Source organism: Hirundo rustica, chromosome Z (assembly GCF_015227805.2).
Source record: "Hirundo rustica isolate bHirRus1 chromosome Z, bHirRus1.pri.v3, whole genome shotgun sequence".
Taxonomy (NCBI): Eukaryota; Metazoa; Chordata; class Aves; order Passeriformes; family Hirundinidae; genus Hirundo; species Hirundo rustica.
The window spans coordinates 13,814,621-13,838,432 of NC_053488.1; the positions used below are offsets into that span (position 1 = coordinate 13,814,621).

Here is a 23,812-nt window from a genome sequence, read left to right on the forward strand (position 1 = left end):
ACTTCGGGGATTCATTTGCCTGCAACACGTGTACTGTTTTTAATGTGTCATTACATCATAGCTCAGAAGAAATACAGTGAAGACACAAATATACACAGATGCATAAAAATTTGAAATACATATATGTTGGGGATTGAGACACGCATCATTGTTCTATCAGTTAATGGTTAACTGCTTCCTTTTAGGTTATTATTTTAACTGATAAGAAGTATTTTCTACAGGATCTGCTCAGCAACAATCAAACACTTATGTCTGAGCTTGAGCACTACCACACCTTGATAACACTGAGTCAGAAGGAAAATACTGCAGGTGGTAACAATCTGCTGTATAAAGTGTGTAATCCTGAACAAGAAACTTAATACTTATGATAATTTTGCCTGCAGCACAAAGTGATTCATGTTCTCTGACTCATTTCTCCATCTGCCATAAGGTTTCCCCCAATATCTGCTCCTCAAGACTCTTTTAATTTTTATCTGAAAGCCTTCACAATACAGTTTAGCTCACCTTCTGGGAATACTGCTTATGAACACCTATTTTTCATCAAAAGATTATGATATCAAGGGTTATTAAAAATAAAACAGATTATTGAAAAGTAGGGGTTATGGGTATTTGCTCCAGCAGCAATATTACAATTTTCAAAGAGAACAATCCATGGTAGTAATTAATGCATTTTGGAGACTGTATGATGACAAGCAATGGGGCCCCAATACAGAATATTGAGTTCCATTAGAAACCATCTTTCTTCAGTTGGTTAATAGGTTGTTTAAGGCAAAATTGCTATTGTCTAAAATTTTATAGGTAGCTAACACAAATATACCTCCACTATTAAAAAAAAAAAAAAATTTGAAATTATTATATTTCAAAGCAATTTCTATATGTCACATTAACTGCCTTGGGATCATCTGATTTTACTGCTGTGATGTTATTACCAGTGTGAGTAAAATGGTTATGACAAAAAAAAAAGTTTTAGATGCAGAAGAAATAATTTTAGACCCTTCTAGTTTGCTCAGAGAAAATAGTGCTAACTGTATTTTCTTCTTAAAGTTTATTTCACCACAATTAAACACAAATAAAATAATTTTATCAGTTCAGCTGGGGGTTTGGTTTCAGATTCTCTTTCTTGCATGTCTGGGTATTTTAAGAATGTCTAACTCTTCTCAATTACCTTGTTGGAAAAGGGTGATCATGCAGACAGCAGGAACAGGACTTTGTGTACTCCTAGCATTTCCAAGTATGCAGCTTAGGCTCATATAAGGACCTCTCTCTATCAAAACAATGTACATTACAGTAGCTGTGAGTAGGCCTCTGATTTTCTTGTTATTTTATGAGTGTTTCTGAGCCTCTTCAGCACAGTGGAAACTAAAACCTCCACAGCTCAGGACCAAATAAACAGAGCTCATAAGCAACTACTGCACTGGTCATGTGCCAACAGATAACAGATAATCTGCAAATACTTGCAGTGAGACAGAGGGCTGGAGCTGGTCAATAGTGGGAGGAAGAAGGAGGAAGAACAGGAGGTTACATTGTGTTACAGTCTCCCACCTTGCTAGGTACTACCAAGTTACCTACAGGTATAAAACGCTAACTGGGCTGACGGGAGAGAAGGGGCAGGAGCTTTTGTGGAAACAGGAAACAGTTTTAAAATGGATGGCAACACTGTGTGTGCAATATCTGAAACTGGAACAGCTTTCCAGCATTAACTGTCAAGCTGAGCATTGCACTGTGCACATTTATAAACACTTTTTTTTTTCTTTTCTTTTTTTTTTTTTTTCCCCTGAAGTTTCCCAGAAGGCAAATTTATTTCAGAGTTCTTGCAGGATAGCAGCTACTGTTCAGAGAATGGCTTTGTATCTTGGAAATACCCCCTGCAACCACTCCCATCTGCTCATGAAACTCACTGTGAAATTCTGTGTTGTGCTGGAACAGCTCTGCAGCCACTGTTCCTGAGAGCTCAGACCACACAGTTTAACTCACAAGAAGAGTGAGTGAGCAGAAGAGAAACAGAAGCATGCTTGAGCACTAGCTGACCCCAAATCCAAGCCTAACTACTCCAAGCTAACTACAAACTACACCTCAGCTACTGACCTAAACTAAAGACAAACACCATCCCTGCTTTAGCATTTGCTAAAAGCCATTCTCTTCTTTTCAGCATGTGTACTTTTGCTCATTCCATGCACATTATCTGCCTCCTGTTTTCGCTGCCCTCAACATTAACTGCAATCCAAACATCTGCTTATACCAGGGAACCATCACTTCTAAAATTTAATATCCACAAGACAATTTTACTTTTGGTACCCCTGAAACTATCCTTTGAGTGGCTGCATGGTACAAATAGGAAAACATAAGATGAAACAAGATGAACTTTTCTCATTTTAAATTCAAATTTAAATCTGTGCCAAGTAAAGAAAATTAATTTTGTCTTTCATTTGTCTTGCACTCCTCATAGTTTACTGGGACTTATTTTATTTACTTATTTTTCTGTATTCCTTGTAGGTTTGCAGAGTCTGTGAATCTCAACGTCATACCTATATTGTGGGCCAAAAAATGCCACTCCATACACAGAATTCACATTTAGAACTAACTGTTACTGATGGTGATTTTCAGAAATGAACAGAGCTAGTAAACTCATTCCATTATTTCACTTAAGCAGTCTTACCTGTCATGAATACACGCCTGAGAAAAAAAATTATTAACTGTCTTATACAAACCCTCTACTTTTAATTGCCAGCCTTGAAGTCTCAAGGAAATAACATAATTTCTATTTCTTTTGTGTTCTTTGCTTTATGTTTAATACCAGCCTTAATCTACATAAATCAGAAAGCCTTACTTGCCTTTCAAAATTAACATAAACCATTATACATACAGTAGGGAGTTACACAACACTGCTCTGGGAAAATGCATGTATGTCTTTCTGAAACATCAGAAATGAAGACAGCAAGGGATTATCTGGCTAGCATCCTGCTAACTACAAAAATTGTTTTACTGTAATTAGACAAGACGCATGAGACAAACATAAAAGTAATATATCAGGAAAGAATGCAAGAGAGTAGTACTAAAATAATTGAGAATGCTTGTTTCCACATAAACTGTATCATACATAATGTATTAATTCAGGTTCTCTTCCAGCCATGAGTTAAATATTTATTTTCACAAAACTTCTTTACATGTCCTTGTAGACCATCTTACAAAATAATTACAAAATAATAAATACAGAGAGTATAATGTAATATTGCTACTAATGTTATTGTTCATCACCCTAATAATACTTTAACACTGTATACATAGCAATGGCACTAGGAACTCAAATGAAGTTCAGCAGCAATGCCTTACCACAACAGCTGCAGGAGTGGCAGATCAAAGTGCAACACAAATTTTGTCTGGGAAATTACACCATGACAAAGCTAGTAACCAGCAAACTGTGATGTAGCAGAAAGCAAAGTCAGAATTCATATCAAAGAGCTGAATTCCCAGCTGTTGTCAGAGCATATTTATTTTTGCCCCCTTCTCTTTTCATGTATTTGCTTTTTATTGTGTTGTGTTGTGTTTTGTTTTGTTTTATTTTCTAAATACAAGATGGCTAATAGGAAAATAAAAGTAGAAAGAACCTCTTAGATCATCGGGCCATTTTTCCTACAATTACAGGGAGTGGTAGGTAGATACGAAGACCAGAAAAGTCTTTATGCACAGAGATGCTTCTCTGCATGCATTAAACCATCTAAAACTTTTGATTCTTTCAACAAGAATCAGAACTTCAAAAATTACAGTGAGCTATGGCAAGACAGTTCGAGTGACAAACTCAGAAGCCCTAGAAAAAAACAGCCAGAGCTTCTCCAAGCAGGAAAACAACAAACCGTGGTGCATGCAGTCAAAGAAAACAAAACTGGGTAAAGAACTCTGCATTAGCAGTAGTTCTGGCACTGAAAAGACAGAGCTGCAACAATGGCAGGTTCTGTTATGAAAAAAAAAAAAAAAAAAAAAAAAAAAATTACCCTCCTCAAAAGAATGGTCTTCTTAATTAAAATCAGAGAGCTTTGAAAACACAATTATTTTAATAGAATTTCATATGGATATGTGTCTTCTTGGCAAAATATCTTATTGTTCTGTAGAGGCAGCACAGAACATTAGGAGAATGGCCGCTACATTTGGTAACCAGTGAGCAGTAGGAAATGATTTTTAAAACTACTTCTGGTAGTGCAACAATTATGTGCTACATCAGTAAGTGCACTGTATATTAAGGTGTCATTACTGACATCTGAGATGAAACAAAATATATAAAGACAGAAAAATTCCACTATATAAATTCAAAACCAAAATAATTTTTAAAATTGAAAATTCTGAGCACACAGACACAGCTGAACATGTGTCTGAAGACATGTGTAGGAAAAAGCACTTTAACAGCTATCTACAACTATTTCAATCTTCCTCACCTGAAACAACTATAAAATGAACTCTCAGCGTGGAATAAGTACCGTTATCTCTGAAGAATGTAACGTCTGCTGTTCAGGGAATGCACATTCAAGATGAACTTGACAGAGTACATTCAGGCTTTCTAAAAGATTACGTTTATAAAATAACAGAAATTTTAGTCTCAATTTAAGATTCAAATGCAGATGACCTCTTGACAGGGAGAACCACAGCATAAACTGAATTATGTTTCTGCGGTGGCTAATTACTTGTGTGGTGAACTGCTTTTCTAATTGATAAGTTTGATTTGTATTCACAATTTTTCTCAAGTTCATTAGAGAGCTCTTGTTGTAAAATTTACACCAGACACTGTGAAAAGCTTGAGCTGTGTTTGACTTGCAAGTTTGTCCTTATTTATGAACATCACATGCCATCAAGGCTCATCAATGCACAGCAGACCAGCGCTCAATTATCCTGGATCGTCTGTCTCTAACACACAAAAAAGTCTTCCTTGGTGGTTTGTTGTTGCATTGTGCTCTGTATTATCTATTTTCATTTGTATTTTATGTTATTTATTTTCATTGTAATGGTTTATTCTGCACTCCCCTGTTCTCCTAAGAAATGTTACGTTCCAAGGTTTGTCCCTGCCCCTCTTCCCTGTCAATCCTCCCATATTCCTCCCAGTCCCCTCCTATGGGCCCTGCCTGTCATTTGATTGCTCCTCCCAGCTTCTAGGGAATTTGGGTAAGGACATCAAGTGATAGGGCAGGAGCTGAGCAGGTTCCTCCCTTTATGTTCTCTCTGGTTTCTTTGAATGTCCCTCCAACCCTGTTCCACTCCCACCTTTTCCCTCATTGGATGTTGGTTTGTCTCCTCCCTTAGTTCCCTCCTCTATATTTAATCCCAGAGCTGACTGCCCCAGGCAGCTCAGTGAGAGAGATTCCCTAAGGTTTGGATATTGCCTGTGTGGGACTGAATAAACACCTTGGACTTCCCCTTCCACTGAGTCTCACTCCTTCCTCTGTCTTCGGCAAGGCCTATCCCATGATTAAGGGAAACCCCCCTTTGCCACTCCTCTGGTTCCCAAAATCCAGAGCAGTGTTCCCCAACTAATTGCAGTTTCAGAGCTAGTCTGGGTAGAGGAGTCGTTGCTCTGAGAAAGCCAATGCAACAGTTTGTGTCACAGCATCCCAACATGTACTGGACTCTTCAACGGTCCTGCATTCCTTTTTGGACTACCTTCCCTCTTCTCTCTGAACTCATCTCCAAGCAAAAGTGAAAACTATTATCAATTCTGCAAAAATTCTCTCTTTTTCATTTCTTTAGTTCTTACTAAAGAACATCTCAGGAGATGTAAGTCCCAGAAATACTGCTGAATAATATAACTGGCATCTGCTGTATTACTGTATCTCTCCTTTCAACTCTTTGAGAAATTACAGGAGGATTTTTAAAGCTCTTTTTTATATAGCTCCTTGTGAACTTATTAAGCAAAATCTAGGAAGTGTTAGAATTACTGGCGGACCTCAGATTCTGGATAACCTGTTTTGGGGAAAGATGGCACCCCAGCAGCACATGGTGCGGGGAGCAGCTCCACTCTCTGTGCCTGAACAAAGTTTACTAATACATCACATTCTTGCTGCACAGTGATGATCTCTTCACAAAAGCAGATGATGATAAATGCTCCCCTCAGACAGAAAAATCACCCTGATCTTATCTCAGACTGTTTATCTTGCTATCTTGCTCCCAGTTCAGCCATGTCAACAAGAACCCTGCATGGACTGCAGCCTCTGCATTGCTCATAGTAGAAAACAACTCTACTGAACAACTTGAAAGAGATTGAGTGTTCTCTTTGGGTTAGGTGATTTGGTTTTGTCTGTTTGGTGTGGGTTTTTTTGTTTGTTTTTGGTTTTGTTTTTTGTTTGTTTGTTTTGGTTATGTTTGTTATGTTTGTTTGGGTTTTTGTTTGTTTTGTTCTTGTTTGTTTGTTTGTTTTGTTTTTTGTTTGTTTTAAAATAATGCATACAGAAGAAAGCTCTATTGTCCCAAGAAAATTAAAATAGCCTAGAAATCAAGAGAACGAGACAGTAGAACATGACTCACTTGTTTTTAAGTTTGCCTAGTAATTTTTTGAGTGGGAGACTGAAAAGGGCTTTTCTACACTGAAGAGTCTCTAACAAAGTCCTAGTTACTTCAGCAAAAGCTGATAAAATTTCCCTGATTTTTGCAGATAGGTCAGACACCACATGGTGAAAAAACTAATGGTGAAGTGCCTACATACAGAAAAGTTTACCAGATTCAAGATATTCACATACTTAGGGGGAAATTGGTTGAACTCCATGGTCATAATGACCAACCTAATGATTCTATGATTCTGTAAGGTAGAAAAAGTTAAACCAAAGTTACTTTTTTTTTTTTTTCTTCCATCCAGCACACATTATACAAGAAAGTGGTAGTAAAGGAGTTTTTATATTAGAAGCGAAAATAAAAGAGGGAAATATAAAACGTAAGTAGCTTGAATGAATCAGGCAGCTACTGCTGCTTCTACAAGCTTACAGAAAAACTCACAAGAAGTATAAAACACAAAGCAATTTCTCCATGAATGAGGCAAAAATTGTCCAATTCTCTACAGGCCTACATTCTTGTTCTCCTTCAATGGCTTTACATAGAAGTTGGGGTGTGTTTCTGTTTGGTTTTTTTTTTTCCTTAAGTGATCTCTGATCTATGGGTGACTAAACACATAATTAAAGCAGGCAGAAAAGGTGGTGAGAAGCCACCACAGCATCAGCTGAAGGGTGGGATAGGCTGGAAGTCTACCCAGCGGAGGGAGAGGAAATGCCAAGGTTTTAGTTCAGGGGGTACAGCTCTACTCGTGCCTCCTGGTCCCTGGAAGCAAACACAGCGGAGAAGTCAGGGGCTGTCAGCGTGTGCAGCCAATGGCAGCCCCGCGGTGCCTCTGAGCAGCGCCGTCACAAACGCCCCAGCTGCCTTCCTAACTCTCTGCCGGCTTTTCCAAACTTTAACTGCACAAGGCATTTCCACGTGTATTTCCATGGATTTCAGCTTTCGGCACCTTACCCTCCTCCTGACTGAAAAAAGTGCAGTTACTGGGCCTGCTGTCACTTAAGCAGAGCTGGCAGATTGTGGCAGTTTGGGTTCTGACACTGTTCCCGTCCATGAAGGATGACAGGTCTGAAGTGTCTCAGCATACCATAATATGTATAACCCGGTGTGGCTTTCTGCTCTAGACTTAAACCCATGTATACACAAACAGCCACTGAAGAGTTCAGTGGTTCTCAACTACTTTCAAAGGTTTATAGTCCTTACACACAAAGACACCTTAATCTTTGTCACCGCTGAGGCTGCAGAAGGGACAACAATGTGTCTTCCACTCCATCTGCTTACTCCCAGTAATACTTTAAAGTTCTCTTTGAAAACAACATTACCAGGAAAAATATTTTACAAATTGCTCACCAAGCCCAATGTTTGGCAACAGTGGATTTCAGTTCAAATTTTGTGGCTGAAGAGATGCAGCAGACACCAGATTTTGCTATGATTGTGTTATCATATACATTCAAATGCACCATCCCTTGCGAAAAAAAACCCCAACCCAGTTAATACTGTATCAGACACAAAATTATATCCATTTAACTTAATTTAAATTTAATATTAATATTTAGAACTCAACAGACCTGATAATTTACTTTGGCCTTAAAAATGTTAAAATTGAAAAATATCCCACACGTATCTAAAGTGTAACAAAGATTCTCTGGGTACACAAAGGAACGAAATGCAAGTTAAAACTCTAGAGAAATTGTAAGCCTAAGGAAATTAGTGTATTGGAGATGAAGTAAAAGATGGTGTCAAAGAAAAAGCATGAACTCTCACATACATATGTTTTTACAATATCTCAACTTTTGGTTTAATAAAATTAAGTATTTATTTGTAAAAAAGATATCTCTAACATAAAAACAAATTATCCAGAAATCCTTTATTGAAATGTGGAATTATAAAAGAAATATTAAGAGCTGAAACATGTTTTACTTAACCTTTTAGCTAGACATAAACCAAGCCATTCAAACGACTTACCATTTGCCTTGTTCATTTATAAACTGTTGAACTGCATATCCAAACTGCTCTCTTGGTGGACCAGAAATTATTTTTGTTTCCTGGAGCCCAACATTGTAGGCTTCACAGCATTTATGAAGAATGCCTGTAAACAGAAATATTATGATTATCACAGAAGCAATTAAAGAAGAATTTTGATCCCAGTGAAAAAAGGCTCATCATCTGCCACAGCTCTGCCAACAGAAGAAAATAAATACAGCCTTTGACACACGCTTGAAAAAACAGTGTTTTTGCTACAGTACCCTGGCCATGCAAAATGCCTCTCTAGCACTCTTTATGTGTGCTGTATTACTATGGGCAGAGATCAACCACTCATTCACTGTTTGCCTTAACAAAAGTTGCAGCGTTACTAATGGGAATGTTTTAGCTGAATAGAGGCAAAATGTATGATTTAGAGGTCTGTTATCCTCCTTTACCTTCAGGCATAAGTTTATGGCACAGCAAACACATCAACAGCCTGCTGAGGTACACTAGAATCACAGAATCTTTTAGGCTGAAAAATCCTTACTCAACCACTGCCAAATCCACCAATAAACCATGTCCCCAAGTGCTACATCTACAAATCTTTTAAAAACTTTCTGGGATGTTTATTTCACCACTTCTCTGAGCAGACTGTTTCAATAATTGACAACCCTTTCCAGGAAGAAATTTTTCTAAATGTTGAGTTTAAACCTTCTCTGGTGCAACTTGCGCTCATTTCTGCTTGTGCTACTGCTTGTTACCTGGGAGAAGACACTGACCCCCACCTGGCCATGATCTCCTTTCAGGCAGTTGTAGAGAGTGATAAGGTCACCTCTGTGCCTCCTTTTCTCCAGGATGAACACCCCCAGCTCCCTCAGCTGCTCCTCACAGCACTGGTGCTCCAGACCCTTCCCCAGCTCCGCTGCCCTTCTCTGCACTCACTCCACACCTCAGTGTCTTTCTTGCACTGAGGGCCCAGACCTGGACACAGCACTCGAGGTGTGGCCTCACCAGTGCCCAGCACAGGGGGACAATCCCTGCCCTGCTCCTGCTGGCCACACCATTGCTGATCCAGGCCAGGGTGCCATTGCCCTTCTTGGCCCCTGGGCACACCCTGGCTCACGTTCAGCTGCTGGCACCAGCACCCCCAGGTCCTTTCCAGCCACTCTGTCCCAGCCTGTGGCACTGCCTGGGGCTGCTGTGACCCAAGGGCAGGACCCGGCCCTGGGCCTTGTTGAACCTCACACCATCGGCCTCAGCCCGTGGATCCAGCCTGGGCAGATCCCTCTGCAGAGCCTGCCTGCCCTCCAGCAGACCAACACTCCGACCACCCATCCTGGTGTCATCTGAAATCTGATCCCCTCATCCAGCCAATGGAGAATTCAAAGCAAAACTTGAGTCCTGGAGAACACTGCTTGCGACCATCCACCAGCTGGGTGCAATTCCATTCACCTCAACTTTCTGTGCTCAGACAAAATACCCTGACTGTACCTGCTAACACTGTTTATATTTTAGTTTGTTGCGCTGGGATAAAAATGTGATTATCTGCTGCATCAGAAAACCCAAATTTTTGAGTAATTTCATTATCATGCCAGAAGCCTTTGTTTTCAGTCCAAACAGTCTGAGCAGTTGTCCAAACAGGAAAACTTAGAAATACAAACACGCAAGGTAGAGCAGCATTAATAAATCATGACATTTAACATTGCAGTTCTACTGAGCTGTGTTCTTTGCTTTTAATTGCTTTTCCTTGGGCACACACCCCTGGGAATAATGGTGTACCATTCCATGTCATTTTAGAAGTAAACAGCAATGTGGACTGGGGACAAAGTTGATTTTGTAGGACATGGGGATCCACTCCTCACCCATAAAGGGCCTGATTTTTCTCTGATCAAGAACTGTAGGTGGATACCTAGGAGAATATCCACTGTGAAGGCTGCTGGAAAAAGGCCAGACTCCCCTGAGGGACTCTGCTTTGAGTAGGTGACTCCTTACCCAGTGCGGAGCCAGAAGGACTGAGACAACAGTGGGTTCCCAGAAACAAGCTACAGCCCAGCTGAGGAACACCTTAGATCTCCTGAAAACCCTCCAGAAATGGCAATGATGGAAGAAATCATGACTTGTGGTTGTACTGTGCAGCTACTCCCTGAGGTTCCCAGATGAAGCAGGTTCACAGAGTTGCACATGGGTTAAACAACATCCCTTTCTCCTCCCTTCCTGTGTGCCCAGACAGAATGAGTTTTATCTGCTTTACACACAAATATGCCTCACCACAGTTATTTAGTATGAGTCATTGTGTCGTAAAGAAGCAGCCTTTTCAGTAATCCCTTATAACAAGGACATTTTAAGGAGAGATGGCATCTTAAAAATATAATCTCAAATTCTAACCATTCCTCTGGTTTTGATGGGCAGAGAGCTTACTGTATCACTTTCTCACAGGTCCCAGGAACAGCCTTGGAAGAGAGGTTAACAGGGTTTATATCAATGTGAAACAGCCCATCACACTAGCTGAACTGTAATAGTAATAATGATAATAGAATCAAAATGAAAATATTAAAATCACAACCACAGGTTTGCAGGCAAAGTTCATGACCTGTAAAAAGTGTCAATGTATTTTGTACTCTTGTCCACAGAATTCAAAACAGAAACATCAATAGCAGAAGACTAAATACAGCTCTAAAAGAGTTACGACATTTTTACCACAAATTCAAAACAGGAAATCATATATTAGTTATCTCAAATAACCACTATCTACATTCAGCCTCTGGAAAGCAAGAAGTCACCCACTGCTAGAAGAATAGTTCCTTGAGAAACATCCTTAGAGATAAATATATTTCCTGAGTCAAGCTATTTAAGACTGGAGAAGAGAATGTGTACAGACTCATTACTCCGTGTTTTGCAAGCCTTTTGACACTAAACACAACCTCATATAATCACAGTTTATGTCTGGATTTTGAGGACAGGGAAAATGTGTATTGAGATAGTAATCAACAACTGCCAGTAATTCCTCTGTGATCTAATGTACTTGTACTTTTAATAATATTTTTTCACATCATATCATGTTGGGTTTTTTTTAATATATATATATTTAGTGTGTCTGTTGTTAAATTGTATTATCCTCAATCAGGAATCAAGCATGATTTAGCAGTGTCCTATTCTCAAGAGGCCACCGGAGACTACACCACAGTGCCATCCTTCATGTAAACACTAAAGAAGAACCCTCCACATTATATTTTGCACAAGAAAATAAACCCTGGCTTTTGAACTAAGAGATGGAAGAAAGCTAGAATGATAAACTGTTCCAGTCTGACCCAAAATCCAGTGGCATTTAGAGAAAAACTTTTGACTGTCTGGAGTGTAACACACTTACTAGCAAATCACACTTCCAGCCAAATAGTAACACTGCTGAGTGCATTGGACAACTTTGGTGCAAATACACGGAAGATATTTCCAATTTATGTCCAATGTGAGAGTTTTGTTAAATGCTATAGTTTTGTTAAATTTAACCAAATTAACATTACCTGTTAAATGGCAGGGCAAAAATTTCTTCTAGAACTGGGTAAAAGTACAGGAAGCAGGTATGACGGGCAACAGCCTGAAGGAAACTCCCCATGGTTCCAATTCCCCCAGGGCGCTGTGACAAGTCAGATGGGGTCAGCAAAATGTGTTGCCTGTTCATCTCTTCACTTGAGCGCCCACCAGTGTGCAGTATCCATCCCCCGACCTCCCAGGGTCACTCTCTTTTGTCCTATTTCTCCAGGATGGGAGCTTATTCCAAGGAGCAAGGACGTTACCTGTCCCTACACTGGGAAGATTCAACTCCTTGTAGTCCCCCTGGGCTTCACCACAGCTCACAGAAGCAATGCCCTTTTCCTCTTCTCAGTGACCCATGCCTTCTCACTGAACCATTTCACCCATCCTTCCCATTTATCATTGGGGCTTGATTTTATTCTTTTTAATCATTTGCATGACTGCAGCATCAGAGCACTGCTCTTTGAGAGCAAAAATGTACAGCTGGAATAATGAAGAGGTGTCTGCCAGATCACAGGTCTCTTCAAAGCTGCCTCTATCATGTTCACTTTCTAGACAGGCAGCCAGTAAAAGACAGTGAAAAGAGAAGAACAAAAAAAGCAATCACAAAACCCAGCCCCAGAAGACACACTGTCATCTGCAGTATTCTTAGAGGTCAGCTTTGCTCCTCAGTCACAACTGCTTTGTAAAAATCAAAGTAGAAATTTTGGCAAACACAATCTGGCTCAGCACAACCATTATCAAAAGAACCTAGTTTAAGCATATTTCAGTCACATTTTAAATTCCACATTTTTATAATCACCAGCAGATTTTTTGTATCTACTCCACACAAATCTTAGTTGGCTTGAGCCTAGCAATTATATGCTGGCAATAATATAGTAGGCATTTTTCCTGCTGTTCTCCTCCATCTTACATGGTGCTTACACTATAAGAACATCTTTCATGCATTTTGTACATCTATCTTAATATAGCATCCATAAAAAGAAACTCAACCATTTGCAGCCAAAAAAAGAGAAAATCCTAAGTTTCCATTAAACCTATTTTAAGTCTGTGCAAAATAAGAGGGTCTCTTATGTATTAAAAGGGTGCCAATCATTGAAGTATCTAGGTTCAAAGTACTATATATTCTAGGCTGGAATGATTCTGTTGCTGCCTTCAGGCAATGAACTTTGATAATTTAAGAGTCTTGAAATAAAGAAAACTAATTCACTATCTGGTTTTTGATAGCTTTTGGTGACAGACTTCTTCTTTGTGACCTTATGATCATGATGAGAGATTGGTTGGGCAAGTAAAAATCCACTTCCTAACTTCTGTCTGCAAATGGCATTTTATTTACAGTCAAGTAAACAGACAGTGTGGAACAAAGGAAGCCAGATACAAGCCTAAAGCTTCTGAAAGCCCCTCTGCAGACTTCAAAAACAGCAGCTCCTCTCCACTGGGAAGGGTGCTCGTGCAGTTCAGTTTAAAGAGGACACCTTCACTAAGTAGAGTAGCCCCAACATCAAGCTTCAGGGAGGAACTGCAAGAAAAAAAGATCCTGGTGGGATAAAAGAAACTATAAACTTTCTAATAAACTCCACAATCTCTTTGTGTGGTATTTTTTTTTTTTTTTCCTGGGGACTCCCATATTCCATCAACTGCATTATTGCAGCGTGAGGCATGGGAGCTGCAGTGTAGGTATATAGCTTGTTTTACTACTTTAACACCAGGATTTTTTTTTCTCCTAGCAGGATGAAAAGTAATACATGTTATGACTGGGCACCTTTAAGCCTCAAGGTGTGGGAATTCTCTGTAACTATAAATGACATGTCTAATGATAACTCTAATGCCTTCTGTTTGCTTCATTCTGTTAGTACTACAAGCTGAAGCAAGTTTTAACGAAGTAAAAGCTCATATTAGGTATGAGCTAATTATGAACCTGATTCATATATTTTTTTTTTTTTGATTTTGTAAGCAAAGCTCACAGCTTGAAGTGATCAAGCAAAAAATGTCTGTTTGATAATCAATCATTTGATATTAAGAATAGCTGTTTCATTGAAACCCCTTATCTGGATTAACAAGCATGAAAAACCAATAGGACAAAAAAATGAAATCAGATTTTTATGTATTTGATTAGTTCATTTGGGGAAATAAGTTTGTAAAACTCTAATAGATTGCAGTGAATGTATTATTAGTCTGTATTTTGTATCATAAGTATCATAATAAATGTGCCATTTTGTTCACTCTAAATAGTAAAGACTGAATTTTCAATCACATTTTACTACATTGCAAAGGTAATGTGCCAATTTAAGATGGCAATAAATTACAAAACACCATCATTACACAGCCTCAGTTATGCCCAATCTCACGTCTCCTTAAAATATCCAGTCAAACAGAGGCATTCTCTGCTGTTGTTATTTATACCTCTCCACAGACAGGTCTAGCAAAGCAGTATCAAAAAAAAAAAAAAAAAAAGAGACAATGGACTTTGACCACCGAGTCTGTAAGGACCAGCCAAACACTAAGTTTTCAATTTATCTAATATTAACCTTGCCAGTTGGAAAGTTTGCCTTTTTTCCCTTAATGTTATGGTGTTCACTTCTTTGAATAACTACTAACTATAAACCAGAAGAAGTTTGTTATATAACCCAGCCGAGTAACCCTTTGTCTTTGTGAGGGAGCATTTGTGTCAGTCACAATGTCAGGAGAGCACCCTTGGCAGCTCCTCTCTGCATGGCAGCACAGCCACAGCCATAACCACTGCCCCTTGTGCCAGCTCCAGCAGGGCAGCTGACCCCCAAAAACCCAAACTCAAGGTCAGCAGCATGCTGAGGGATTTGGAGGGGGAAGGGGAAGCATGCAGTCACCAAAGAAAAGCAAGGCCATGACCTGGCATTATGCTGAAACAGTGCACTATGGTTTTTCATCTATAAATTGCTTTGGGTGGGAAAATGAATCAAGAATACCCCACTGGATTATTGTGTGCTTCCTGAATTAGTTTGTTAGATTGGCAGCCACTAAGATGTGTACTGCTGACACTGCCTTAATTGCTCAGCCTGGCAATTTGTTAAAAATATCTATTTGTTCCAGAAGAGGGCTTTGCTTTGCCCCTGAGGTTATATTGCTCCAAGAGAGCCACTACAAATTCCATGAAGAAAATTTTTCTCTTGGTCTCAAAGATTTCTACCTCCAAAGAACACACATCAGCAGGGCCCTGAAGCCTGTCAGACCCTGCTGAGGACAGAGAAAAGAAAGGGGTGGGAGGGATGAGGGAACTTGTAGCTGTTGTTTTCCACTGACTTCATCTCATAGTGGATGCAGGCTTTCTCCATGATTGAAATATTTCTAAGGGCTGTCTTTGGGGTAGATTTTCAGCTATTCTGTATTGTGCAAAGCCACATTGGCTCTCTTTAGTTGTCAGGGAACTTGAAAAAGCACTTTTGTCTCAGTCTGATACCCAGCTGGTTATTTTTTTCATTCCTCTGCATAAGTTTGCTGAATCTGGCTCACAGATTCCAAAGTTAGAGAGGGAGTACAGGCACCTACAGATCCCCCTCACATTATAATCACCTACTGTCCTTGCAATATTAGTCAGAAGGTGGAATGAAGGCAGGAAGGGGAAGCAATAAACTTATGAAAGAGGGTAGTCAAGTAGTATTTACATTATATTAAATATATTTAGTCTTACTTTACTGTTTTTTATTAAACGGGACAACATATTGGTTTAAGAGTAATATTACTCCCTTATTATTCAGAACATATAGTATCAGAGCAATAATCCAAATGGAATTTTTCAAGTATTCTTACAGAAAGTACTACCCAGCTGTCATAATATGCTGTGTTTTAAATGCTCTATTGACAAGTCTGTGAAAACATAAAGAAAAAACAATCTGTATGCAGTAACTTTAGTCTATTGAATTGCAATTCTTTGTTGTGGCTTTCAGAAGCCACTGAGCAAGTCTCACTGCAATGAGCAAAATCTTCACAAGAAAAAGAAACTCTTTTTTCCTTTTGTAATGTTGTAGTCTTCAGTGTGATCCACTGTACTGTATTGGGATGTGCACTGTGTGCAAGCGCAGGTAAGGCTATCAAATCAAGTTGTTTTCATGTACAAAGAGAAATTCTGTATTGGTTTCCCTGTTCAGGACTTTCCTAGAAATTAACATAAATAAAAAATAAGTTTTTTTATCTGTCTTTAGTATATTCATAAATGGCTACACAGAATCCAACCCAACATGCAAAGAAAATAAAGGACAACTTATAAATCAGTCTGGAAAGGTCTATTAACCTTTACCCAGTGTGGTCAACATAACTGAAAAAAAAAAAAAAAGCCAAACCAAAACAAAAACGCACCCCCCCCCCCCCCCACCTCATTAGTTTTCTCCTTTATATTTACTTTTCTATTTTCTGTAATAATTTTTTTTCTTCAATATGCACACCCACAGCAGTAGATACAACAGCATGTAGATACCTTCAGCTCATATACTAAAACAGCAGTTTTATAATCACATTTAATTGAGTTTTATTTAAAACTGAACAGATTTCTCACTGAGAACAACCTCCTAAATAGCGACAATGTGAACCTCTACAGGAATCAAAAAGAGTAAAGAAAGTGATTAGCAAGCAACTGCTTTCTATACTGGCAGTTGAAACATTGTATAATCCTCACTTCAGTTTCTTTGTTGCTGTTTTCATCGTTTACAGAAGCTTGAAAAATGCAAGTTTTCTTCAATTTTACTACTTCATCTAATTGTTTTACTTTCCATTTTCTTGAGACCAACTTTTTCTTCACAACAGCTACACTATCTCACACTACTTAATAATTAACAGAAATCATAACATTTATAGTAGAAAAGAATTATAGGGAAAAACTTCCCCCAAATCCACCACCGAGAACAAAAGAGAAACAATGCCTCATTTAGTAACAATCCTCCCACCCTTCTTCCTCTGCTCCTTTCCAGCAAGCTTTCTTGGCATAGTTGGCTGACTGCTTCTTCCTGGAAATAGGTCAGCTTCCAGCACGGGAACCTCTCTGTGTGTGTGCAAGCCCGAGAAGCTGCCTTTCACTTGCAATGCTTCAGAACGCAAGAAGCTGCACTGAGGAGTTAAAAATAACAACCTCCTATAAAACAGCTCAAACCTGACAGGACATGAACTGGGACTGAAAAGTTGGAGAGACTGTGATAACACAACTAGGAGCTGTCTATTTTCTTGTACTGACATTGCTGCAGATTAAGAGATATAATTAAATTTATCCACAACTTCATTAGTTACTCTAAAAGACTTGTCCTTCTCCTCCTTTCACAACTCCCTACTTGTGGTCCAGATATTGCCCTCCTTGGCTGCCAGAGCAGACAAATAAAATGCTCTCCATCTGTAGTTAAGAAATCCAGACAACATACTATACGCACAAAGACAGATTCCAAATAAATGCTTAGGAGCTCTTTCTGCAGGACTGACAACTTCCTATGAGTTTTTAATAAAGACAGCAAGTATTCAAGCCTATTCAAATTGATTATCTTGGCATGTTTCCATCCATGTTTTCAGTGGGGAAAAGCTTTATTTTACAGAAAATTCACTTCAATTCCATATTTTTGTTATGACATGCAGTTTTTCTTTTATCTTGGTACTAACAGGATTGTTCAAGTTAGTCCTTAGAGTACCACAATTTTTTCTCAACACCACAAAGAGATTAAAAATATGGGAGAGTAACAAGCTGTACACACATATATGTTGTTTATGCAGTTGTCACTGGCCTTCAAGTAATGATGATAAACACAAAAAACCTTGCATGCTTCCCTATGATAAAAACTGACTTTCCAAGTGGCATTTCGCTCCAGCAGTTTCTCTTTCCTTGTGTCCACTTTATCAGGGGTTGCATTTTCTCTTTTTTTAAACCAGGAATATTTCCAAATATAGTCAGAGAAGCATGAGCCACATTACAACTGTAAGAGAGGAAATGCACATCACCACACTGAAAGAAATGTGACTGCTATCTGTACACCCTATATGCCATATTTTCTCATCTCAGCTGCTATGAAAACAGGATTGTACAAAGCAAAAATGCAGGTTTTCACACAAATATCAAGAGGAGAAAGCAACTACAGGTATCTGTACTTCCCATATCAGACTCTAGCCTATTTGAAAATTACAAAGTATTGTAACATATTATATTGCGTGTTCTATTATATTTTATCTCTGTTAAATGTGACCTGAAAGGCTAAACTAGAAAAAAGCAGAGGGACTTGCCATCACCCTCCATCACTCTGCCACTCAAGTGTCACTGCCTAAAGCATGAGGACTGCAGTGCGTCAGTGACCATTCCATTGTACCATTTTTAGGACAGCATGTTCAAGACCCTGTTCCTCCCTCACAGCTTCTGAAGATAGCTGGGAGCTTAGCTCTGTGCACTGCACACAGACAGCCACAGAAGTAAGAGCAGCTCAGCTGTAAAAAGTTTGCTACATCAGCTTCCTGCAACAAGAAAACCTCCTAAGCACCACAGGATGTATAATAGAATACTTGGAAGAGCTATAATTATCAGAACATTTGTTCTCCTATGCCAGAAATAATGACTACTTCTCTCCCTTGATTTTAATGGGAGCTCATGACTGGCCATCCTGGATGGTAGGCAGGCGGTCCCAATCACTCACCTGAAATTGCACATTAATGCACCTTGAAATGATCATTTCTGGCACCAGATAGTGTCCAGGCAGAATATGGGCACATTAAAATCAGGAAAACAATCCAGAAAGCCCAGACTTCAGCAGCTGAACCTAAAACCACAATGAACTCAAAATTACCTGTCACTTAGGTGTCATTACTCAAAGTTGCACAAAAGTTTAGAATATGAATCAGGCGTAAGAAGCAGCCCTGTCTAAGAGCTAACCCTACTGCTACCCTACTGCTAACGCACTCTGATACAACAGTAAGAGGCAATGAAGGATTTTCAACCAAATTAATTCTACTTGAAATAATGATATTTTTTAACTACATAGCTAAGTGACTTCTTTTTATGCAAAACCAAGTTACCAAATGTGAATTGCAAGGTTAGTTGGTCCAAAAGAGCCAACTCAGAACTCCTCCCAGCTAAGTGCCTGGACATTAGGCCACAGGCAAGACGTATCTTTGCCTGACTGGAAGTGTGAATATACATCCTGGGATGAGCTGAGGCTTTGTTTCAATACACAGGATAGAGGCTGCTTGTCTGACTGCTTTATTGACAGGTAGCAAAGACGCTTCTAGAAAACACTGAGAGGTGAATCCACATCACTGTGAGCCTCAAGGGAGAACTAGACTTGTATTTCCCAGGTGACTATTACCATTGCTTCTGAAGAAGCTACCTCTTGAAGAAAAGCTGAACTGGACACCTGACTTCCAAAATTCTTCCCTGCCCCTGACCTCAGCAGAATGAGGGACCTCATGCTGGGGCCTGAGAAGGATGAAGCTCAAACACCCTTGATCCACCTCTTTTTCAGAGACCATGTTTTGGGTGAAGTGGGACTGCAGCAGGCACTCTCCCAGCCCGTGGCCCACACACCACACTGGGTCTACCCAGACACCAGTGCCCAGGTTGGTGACAGCCTATCTGTAGTCAGAGTTCAGAAGGAAGTTATCTTCCTTTTTTTTTTTTTTTTTTTTTTTTTTTTTTTTTTTTTTTTTTTTTTGTAAGATGCAGCCTTCGTACATTTTGTGGTCAGAGAGAAGGGCCCATGTACATTTAAGAGGAGTCTTCTGGAGATAATACCTGCTTCCACAAAAGCGGAACAGTTGCTTTTTTGTCTTCACAGAACCGAAGTGCATTGTAGCTCTCCACTTCTCAGAAGGACAACTCCAGAGACAGAAGTACTTTTTAACAGTTCAATACGATTAACTGGCTTCTGGCAGCTTGGAAGGGAACACTGAAAATTTAAAAAAACTCTGCACCAACATTCACTCTCACCCCAACCCCCTCCAAAGAAAAGACAAAAAAAAAAAAGAGTAGAGACACTGAAATGAAATGATAGATATTTGGCTAGAGTTAAACAGATAACTATTATTAGCAGAGCTGAGAGACTACTACGTGAGTAGCACTGGTGGATTTTTTTCTGTTAATTGCTTTTCCCATCTTTGTAAGAGTTCCTTTTCAGTCATTTCTGCTATTTTATATTTGACCCATATGTATTTCAGGCATGCTTAAGTGGGAACTTTATTTGGTGAGTGGAGTTAAAGGAAGTGTCATGTCACTTAATTTTTTCTATGCAGAAAAGGTTAGCTAAATTGTCATTTGAGGAATTTCAGATAAATCTGAATTTAATACCATAAATTCAATCAGTTCTATGTGCATCCAAAGTACTGCATATAAAGATAAATTAATTTTATACCACACAGTAAGAATACTGGAAAAAATAGTTTAAAAATTCATTATTATAGACTGCTGTCATTTTCTTGTTAGAATTTACTGTTAAGAAAATAGAATCACTAAAAAATTAAATAATAAAATGTTGTGCTATTCTTTAGTTAGCAATTAATATTCTCTTTAAACAGAAAAATCACATAAGCATACAGGCACAGAGACATTTGAATCACACACCCTCCTCTGCCATGATATTTGGTAATTATCTAGGATGCACTAGCTAACTCAGGACACAATACTCCACTACTACACTTGCTGCTGCTTTGGACAGGTGCCTCAAGGGGATTCTTTCGTGTTTTACTCTCCGTATTGTAGCATGTTGCTATTAAGAAACCAGGACACAGACTCTTGACACAGGTTGCCTTGATTTGACACCTACGTAGACATCTACTCAGTCAAGAGAACAGGACCAGCCAAGAATAAATTTAGGTTCGAATTTCAGTAATTTTTTTTTTTTGTTCTTTTGGCAAAATATATAATGAAGTAGAATTTCTTACCCAGTGTGCTTTCACAGCTGAGTAGAAACTTGAACACAACAGTTACAGAAACGGAGGAATTATGAGAAGCAACTGCTGTGCATGTGGAAATTTAGACATACTGACAGCTAATTCCACTGGTCTACCTGTGTGCAGCTGCCTCGCTTCAGGTAGCACAGAGCATGGCACAGGCATGTCCCCTAGAAAGTGCTGGGTTGACAGCTTCTAGTAACAGCATCCTTAGCTGCATGAGACAGCATCTCAGTCAGGTAAGAACAGTGATCTGCAGCTGGCTGAGGCAGTTATTTACCAGGTAATCCAGTGGGTGAAGTTCGTCTGTACTCTTAGCATCACACACAACTTTGTATTGCAGTCTTAACACAGCATCTGCCACTTAAACCTTTCTTGCTTAAGATAACTTATGTTTGAGATGGGTAGCTAGACAGGCAGATGGATTAGCTGTCATAAAGATTAAAGGTGAAAACCTAGTTCATCCTTCACAGCCATCCACCCCCAATTCATGACTCCATCCTCAAACTCCACTATTTCCTTAGGTATTTCTACTGTGCAATACATTTCCTCCCTGAAGTCTGCTGTTGATAGTAATTTCCCCCAAGAGTTCTTTATTGTCTGTCCTTTAGAAATAACCAACCATGTTATGCAAGGAGATTCATGTCATTAAGAAAACAAAAAAAGAAAAGGCATGCAACAGTATGATATAAGGGAAGAATGATAAACTTGGAAGCAGGTTGCAAAGGGCAAAATAAATCAGAAATAAGGCAAGAGTTCCATCAGGGCTATGCATAACTTCCAAGCCCTTCACCCTGTCTAACAGCAATTTGAAAGGGACAAAAGCATCCGTGACATTCATCATGTGTGACATTCAACCATGCAGATGCCATTCAGTTGCACACAAAATGTCTTTGCTCATCCTCCATTCAAAGAGTCTGTGTTGATCCTGCTTCTTTGCCCGTTCTTTTAAGTCCTGAATAACGTGCAAGTCTTACTATATTTTTACAGTATGTGCATCTCCAGGAGAAAATACAATTTTCTCCTCTGAAGATACAGACATGCTACTCAGGGAATAATTCAATGTAACAATTACCATCACAAAGAATACTGAGTTTATCTGGCAATTCAGAAATCACAGCCTGATTTGGAAGTGATGGAAATGCTTATGGTCAAAGCAGTTGACTCTACTAAATGCCTTTAGCTTTTGCCACCTCCAAAAAATGATTGCAGTATGTGCAGGAAGAAGATTATTGCATATTGCTTCAAAAAGATACATACTCACACTCAACCAATACAGACAGAAGGTATAGTTTATCTTATGTAATTCACACTCACCTATTTTTATTAGCCTTTTATCAGTGCCTTAAGAAGGGGTATGTTTCTATAACTATTCAACAGAGATATATGTCAGTCTTTCACCTAAGATTTTATAAAAGTGTTATCACTTTTAAGAGGAAAAAAAAAACCAAAACCAACGAACAAAAAACTAAGGTTCAGACAGTTCTCTGATGTCCTTGAGTAATTTAAATTGGAACAGTAGAATCAAATTATTTACACAAAAAATAAGCTTATCAACTTGTTCTGTCTTGCTGCATAGGGTTTGAAATCCCAAGACTGTGTAGTATCACAGGGCCAGAGATCAGTATGTGCAAAAGAAGCTCTAAACATTAAAACTGCTAATGGAAATGTCCTAAGCCAAGCAGATAGCATGTGTTGGTATGCAAGTGCATGGCTATGCCGATGAGAATCCAGCCTGTGTCCTGTCTGCATTTCAGCACGGTCACCATGGAAATGGGAACCAGCCTGCACAGAGCCTAACAAAGGAAACATTTAAACGAAAATAACAACACTGGATAGAGGCCGCACAAGACTTCTGCTGGGGAAAACGACTTGCTTTACTCATCTGGACATGCAGAAACCCCCTTTTACCTGCATTAATCCTAAAGGAAGGTATTTTATTCCCACTTAGCTGTTCTGACATTAAGCTGTTACACTGGTAGTTCCAGTTATTAGCCCTCACGAAAACACAACACATGAAGTACACAAAACCCCCACTTTCATTCATTCAAAATTACAGTAGTGAAGAAAGACCACAATGAATAATATTTATATAGTGGCTATGTAGCACAATGAAAAAAAGGAGTAGCTGCACTTTTTCTTCTTTAACTTCTTCAAATTCTGTGACACTGAATCAAAAAAGCAAAGAACAATTCACAGGTTGTTCCAGAGAGAGGCAGTTAAAACTTGTTGGTAGGATCTCATGTTGACTTTGACTAAATTATGCACAAATAAATATTAACTGGTAAAGTGTTTAGGTGTCTGATGGCAATAGCCTGTATGCTTTCTAAAATAAACATAATATAAAATACAAGTCCTGTAATGCAGTATGAATGAAACCTTACTTCAATCTGCAATGCTATGAGAGGCAAAACTCCAAAAATAATATGTAGTAGTGCTGCTACTACTTGCTACCTCAGAAAGAAGGAAAAACTAGACAAAGGTTTACTTTAAGAAGAATTCATATTTGGGTCCTGCTTTCAAGCCATCTCTGGATTATAGAATGATTTTTAACATTAACTTTACTCACAAATATGATAATAAAACATCGAGGTATCAAAAGATGATCACAAAGAGGAAGAAAGGCAGAAATCAAAACAGGCTGTACATATTTAAGTTTGGGTGCATGGAAGCATGTTGAAAACATTTTCACCCCAACTTTTGTCTTAGTTTATTGCACCAAATGTTCAATTTCCATATCCTATTCAGTTATCAGTTTAGTTCATTCTGCTCTGTACACTGCCAGGTACTTTTTATGCATATGATTTTAACCTTAGCAGTTTACTTATTGATTATTGCCTACATATCTTGACCATAAACATTTAAGTATTTTTATGTGACAGAGGATTTCTTTTTCCACACTCCAGTGAAATTA

At 38.9% G+C, this 23,812-nt stretch overlaps 1 protein-coding gene across 1 annotated transcript in view; it reads right to left on the reverse strand.

Annotated features, from left to right (window-relative positions):
* The window catches only part of ITGA2 (integrin subunit alpha 2), a 71,072-nt gene that overhangs the window by 43,513 nt on the left and 3,747 nt on the right, over positions 1–23,812 (reverse strand). Inside the window, exon 2 of the mRNA XM_040090107.2 lies at positions 8,491–8,614. Within this exon, the coding sequence (XP_039946041.1) occupies positions 8,491–8,614 (124 nt within the window). The remainder of the gene's footprint in view (positions 1–8,490; positions 8,615–23,812) is intronic.